The sequence below is a fragment of the Arachis duranensis genome, chromosome 8, assembly GCF_000817695.3.
Source record: "Arachis duranensis cultivar V14167 chromosome 8, aradu.V14167.gnm2.J7QH, whole genome shotgun sequence".
Lineage (NCBI taxonomy): Eukaryota > Viridiplantae > Streptophyta > Magnoliopsida > Fabales > Fabaceae > Arachis > Arachis duranensis.
The window spans coordinates 38760781-38766215 of NC_029779.3; the positions used below are offsets into that span (position 1 = coordinate 38760781).

Below are 5435 nucleotides of genomic sequence, written 5' to 3' on the forward strand. Positions count from 1 at the left end.
TAGTGACCGGTAGAAATATTGGAGATAAAGTGTACATTCCAATAATGAACTTGATCCCTTCAGATTCAGGATTGCCATTTAAGTTCCAACAGAGACAATTTCCATTAACACTATGCTTTGCAATGACCATTAACAAGAGTCAGGGTCAATCATTATCACATGTAGGACTTTATTTGCCAAAATCAGTGTTCACCCATGGACAACTTTATGTTGCTTTGTCAAGAGTTAAGAGTCGCAGTGGCCTCAGGGTTTTAATTCTAGACGAAGACGGTAATCCAAAGTTATCAACAACAAATGTCGTGTTCAAAGAGGTTTTTAATAATATTTAGGTAAGAATAATATTATTTTCACTTTAATAGCATGTTATGATTTATACTTTTGTACAAATATTTACTATAGATATAACTAATTTATTTATAACTCCTTTTTCAGATTTGAAATGAAATGTGTAACAAGGAGCACAACATCCTATGCCAATTGCTTTTCTAATGAAGTTAGTAAGATACTAGATTGTCGATAAATTTTTATTAGCTTTTTGATAAAAAAATTTAGTGTAAAATTAACATGCTATTATTACAATTATATATGTTTTTATTTTTTTCATGTCTCCCTCCTTATGATTCAAGAATATTATAAATTTCAAACTCTTCTATTTATATTTTACTTTGAATAAAGATAAAACAACATATTTAACACGTTTATTATATAAGAACGATAATAGTGTTATACTAACTTTAAAAAATATATAGATATAAAATATTATTTTTAATTTAACTTATCAAATTTAAATATAAGCCCGTGCATCGCACGGGTTTAACACTAGTCTTGATACAATTTGCAATTTTTCTGCTAATAATTGAGCAATGTTCTCTTTCAATGTCACAATTCAAAAGAACATGGATTTGGTACTGACGGGGGAGTGCAATTGACACATCAAACTTCTAGTGCTGTTATATCATGCCAGCACTTTTCACTAGTGAACATAACTAAAAAAGTGAACAGTTGTAAACCTCAGCATCACACAAAATTCTCAAGCCAATTTACAGATTTTTATTATTGCTATCCAATTCTCAATTATGTTGAACAATCTATTGAAGGAAAAAATCTGGTTTAAGTAAACTCCCGATAGGTTGAGAATGTTAATCAAGTTCCAGCACCACTTTACCTGGAATCAACTTCTTGTCTTTTGCCTCATGAGCCTCCCTTACTTGTGTTATGGGATATGTTTTATCAACAGGTATCTTCAACTTTCCAGCTTCACATAGCTTTCGAATCTCAATTAGACCTTCTATGTCAGCCCTCATGTATGTCCATGAGTAATCTGCACCATAAAAAAAGGGGGGAATTACATATTAAACATAAACTTCATACTTCACAGCATTTGTAAATATTGGTTAAAAAACAGTATCGAAATAAACCCTAACCTTAACTACGAACATCCAGCGGAATCAATAGAGTTAATTATATCATATCAGTGGATATCGGCATGAATACTAAACTATTAACGGCAGAGCTGGGAAGTCCAAATGTACTGCCAGAATTAGATAAATCAGACACCATAGTAGGGAGAGCACCTCCTCCGAAAGAGTGATTCTTGGGTAAAGCTCATTTATTAAATGAAAAATCAGCCATGTTTAAGCTTGATCATATTTGAGTTAGTAGCTCTTGAGCCATTTTTCAACAAGTGTGTGTCGGTTTCTATAATTGTACTAAACTCTAATATTCTTTCGTTATTATGTAACTTTAGTAAGATAGTGTACGGTTATAGTATTGATATGTAAATTATATTTTCAAATAGATTGTTTCCTTATAGACAAGAGGCTCAATTTATGTCTAAGTAGAGAAGCTCTTAAACTTTTAATCAGTTGAGATTGAGCCTTAAGGATTGTTTGTAAAGCAAGCCATAAAACTAAATTTAGTTCCAACAATCTAAGCTCGGGCAGCACTCACATTTAACCCTACTTGTGAGTTATCCAATGGTGAGGCAAGTATAATGGGCCCCTATTTAACACTACTTGTGAGTTATCCAATGGTGAGGCAAGTATAATGGGCCCCCGTCCCTGCTCAAATTTCCCCTCGATTATCTGTTAATGTTAGTTCTCAAGCCACCTTGACCTAAGAACACTTAGCAACATACATGATTCCACTTTTCCTCTATTTCTCAGGACAATCTAACACTGTTAAAGGGAAAACAGAAATTGCATAGCAAAAAAGTGGCATACATGATGTTAAAGCAAAAGAACGAAATGCACCAGGGGCATTTTTTTACCTATTCCATGAGAGTATCGGTATCGAATCTGTTTTTGTAACTCGGCAACTTTAGCTGCAGGAAGCCCAACTGCCAGTCCAAACCGATCAGCCAAAGATGCTGCCTCACCCTTCAAGGAAAGAAAAGAAAGGTTGAAGCACAGCTATTGCTTTCAAAGGGAAAAAATCTAGAAGATTATTCTTGAGTGACCATTTATCATTAACTTTAATCACCTACCTGAAGTGTCATGTAGTGCCCACCTTGCTTCAGAAAATTAATGCCCATCCTTTCTGTCTCTGGCACACCAATCGTGTCCAAAACAGCATCGAACTTCCCCTTTATAGCTACTTCCACATCCTGTCACTCAAGATGAGATTCAAGACAAACCAGGTCTTAAACAAGATGTTTGGCATCAAGAAAGCATACATTCAAAGATCAAATTATCTGATTTGGGGTTGATTGTATTTTCATAACTTGCTGGATGATCATATTATATAGTTATTAGCTTTACTAACCTGCTACTTATATAACATAGTCCACCTATTTTACATGTATGTATGGGTTGTATTTGGGTTTGGGGTTTATGTTAATCACGTCTTACTAAGTTTTACTCATCCAGCGAGTTTCCCTTATGGACTAACAGTATTAAAATACTTATAGGATTCAGGATTTTGTTCCATTTACTTGATGTATTACATCAGGATAAGGGATTAGAAATAATTGTTGCTACATTAAAAGTGCAGTTAAACAATCGCACTAAAATAAATTAGCTGATTTCAATGATGAACCACCATCTCTCTCATGTCCTCACTTTCCCACTGATCATAATTTCACATTATAAGAATAAATAGTTGATATTCACAGTGCATACACACAATATAATCACTCTTTTGCCACATTTGATAGGCATCGCCTCTCAATATCAATTGTTTTTACCTTTCTTACTGTTGCCTTATTTTTCCTGTAAATCAGTATGGCAAGTTTAATTTACTTTCCAATTCATGAAATTTGCTTCCAGAAATCAGAACAAAGAATTTCAGTAACATTTTCTGTCATAATTGAAATATCTGAACATGGCAAGTAATATGATCCAAAAAAGATTCATAACCACCTCAGTAATATAGTCAACAGCCTGCTCAGCACCAGCTGCTAATAGTCGCTCAATGCTTTGACCTCCACAAGTGGTTGCAACATGACAACCAGTAGCTACTGCAATCTGAATTGCAGCAAAACCTACTGCTCCTCCACCTCCCACTACTAATATCCTTTGTCTGTTGAGGTAAACTAAAGGATATTAGTAAGTAAAACAAAAAGAGGTCTCAGCAAGATGAATTTAGAGGGTATAAGATGAAAACTTAAATTCATCCAATTGAAATCATACCCTTCAGTTATTCTGGCAGTACTTTTTAGAGCACGCCAAGCCGTTAGTGCAGCAAAAGGTATTGCACTTGCTTCCTATAAGATAAAAATATCAGCAAACATGCTTTCAATTTTTATATCTCTCGGTTAGGAAGGACAAAAGGGTTTCCAAGAAATAAGAACATTTTGGATGATATGTGGCTCACATTTTGAATAGATCAACATGACAGATAAAGAAGTTGGATATGTTTCCTGATTAACATAGTCTACAAGAAGTCCTAAAGAAACTAAATTTGATGTGAATTGAGCCTATAAAGCATGCAAATGTTTCATAATCTATAGGACAGGCCAGCACATTTTCAAATGTTTTCTTCTAGCTGCAGATCTTAAAATAATTATGTTTTTCAATGTACTGCCATTTTCATATTCAAAATTCAGTTATGATTAAGTCTTGATCATAATATAAGCCAATCACTGTTGCCGAACCATTGTACAAATTGACTAATAGACAGCTCTATAGTAAAACATATTTGGCCACTTACACATCAAATATTCATTCTTTAAATAAGCGACCAAATTATTTACACTCGGTCTTTCCAAACACACTTCTACTATCAAATTCCCTTCACCAAATATTGTGTTTCAAATTAATTTAGGCCCAAGATCCATCAAATCAATAGGCCACACATAGCTGATGGAAAAAGGAAGAACAATAAAATTTCCAAATAAAGCTTGGGACCAAAACAGAAACAAGAGAGCTCCAAATATCACATTCAACAAGACCAATTTCTGATTTTTGTCAATGGCACATGAAATCACAACTTGCATTTAAAATCAACATTCCCTGCTAAAGACACTTACCACATGCGAAAGTGAACTAGGCTTTGGAGTAATCTCATCTTCAGGTAGAATAGCATAATCAGTATAAGTACCCCTCACAGCAGTTGGATGCAAAGCCCCAAAAACCTCCTGTCCGATGCTCACCGACCTCACCGAAGCTCCAACGGCTGCAACCTCGCCGCTGACGTCGCGGCCCAAGATGATAGGCAAGAGCGGCTCAAAAAGGGAACGCCCATAGCCAGAACGCATCTGAGCCAAAACAAACTCGATTCAGCATTTTCCAAAACATCCACATTGTTCAATAGAAAGAAACGAGCTGGAAAATTAGTCAATGAATCCGGAACAGGGTCAATGCAAGAATCGAATCTCCACAAATTAGAGATGCAACTATACAAGACAAGAATGGAGTAAAATCCAAATTTAGAAACGAATGATTGAAGAAATGGAGGAATAAAGGAATCTGAAATTGGCATCTACTCTAAGAAATAGAGAGAGAGAGAGAGTGAGTGAGTGAGTATAACTGACGCGAGTGTCCAAGGGGTTGATGGAAACGGCGCGAGAGCGAACGAGAACTTCGTTGGGCTTCAAGGGAGGGACTTGGACGTTGGGGTGCAGTTGCAGAACCTCGGGACCGCCGAATGAGGGAACAAGAACGGCGCGGCAAGTGGAGTAGCAGCTGCGATTATGATTGGAAGCAGCGCTAGCAGAGTGTGTGAGAGTGATTGCAATTCTTGTCGGGATCCTCATTTTGTTGATTCAATTGGTGGGGTTTATGGAGGGGTTTGGGGAAATTAGGGATTGTAGAAGAATTATAACGAGTGAATTGAAATTGAAATTTGGTGTGTGTGGTGTGTGCATGTGCATGAGAGAGAAGAGGGGAACGTGTCCGTGTTAGGCTCCGCACAGCATCACACAGAAGCAGAGAGAGAGAGAGAGAGAGAGAGAGAGAGAGAGGGAGGGAGGTTGGGTGGTGGATTTGGTTTGCTGA

General features: G+C 36.3%; 1 protein-coding gene across 1 annotated transcript; it reads right to left on the reverse strand.

Moving 5' to 3' along the window:
• Positions 1 to 1059: 1059 nt before the first annotated feature.
• On the reverse strand, positions 1060 to 5409 carry LOC107462680 (uncharacterized). Its single transcript, XM_016081307.3, has 7 exons — positions 4973 to 5409; positions 4469 to 4696; positions 3630 to 3703; positions 3360 to 3519; positions 2486 to 2605; positions 2270 to 2378; positions 1060 to 1321 (listed from the first exon to the last, which is right to left on the reverse strand). Exons 1-7 carry the CDS (start codon positions 5192 to 5194, stop codon positions 1140 to 1142), a joined length of 1095 nt encoding a protein of 364 aa, XP_015936793.1. The 5' UTR covers positions 5195 to 5409; the 3' UTR covers positions 1060 to 1139.
• Between the last annotated feature and the right edge of the window lie 26 nt (positions 5410 to 5435).

Excerpts from the sequence above, each read along its gene's own strand:
- LOC107462680 (XM_016081307.3), bottom strand. The coding sequence starts at position 5,194 with ATGAGGATCCCGACAAGAATTGCAATCACTCTCACACACTCTGCTAGC. Across the intron at positions 3,704-4,468 it reads CTAGTTCACTTTCGCATGTG|GAAGCAAGTGCAATACCTTT; the intron begins GTAAGTGTCTTT and ends TTTATCTTATAG. Across the intron at positions 3,520-3,629 it reads ACTGCCAGAATAACTGAAGG|ACAAAGGATATTAGTAGTGG; the intron begins GTATGATTTCAA and ends TTACCTCAACAG.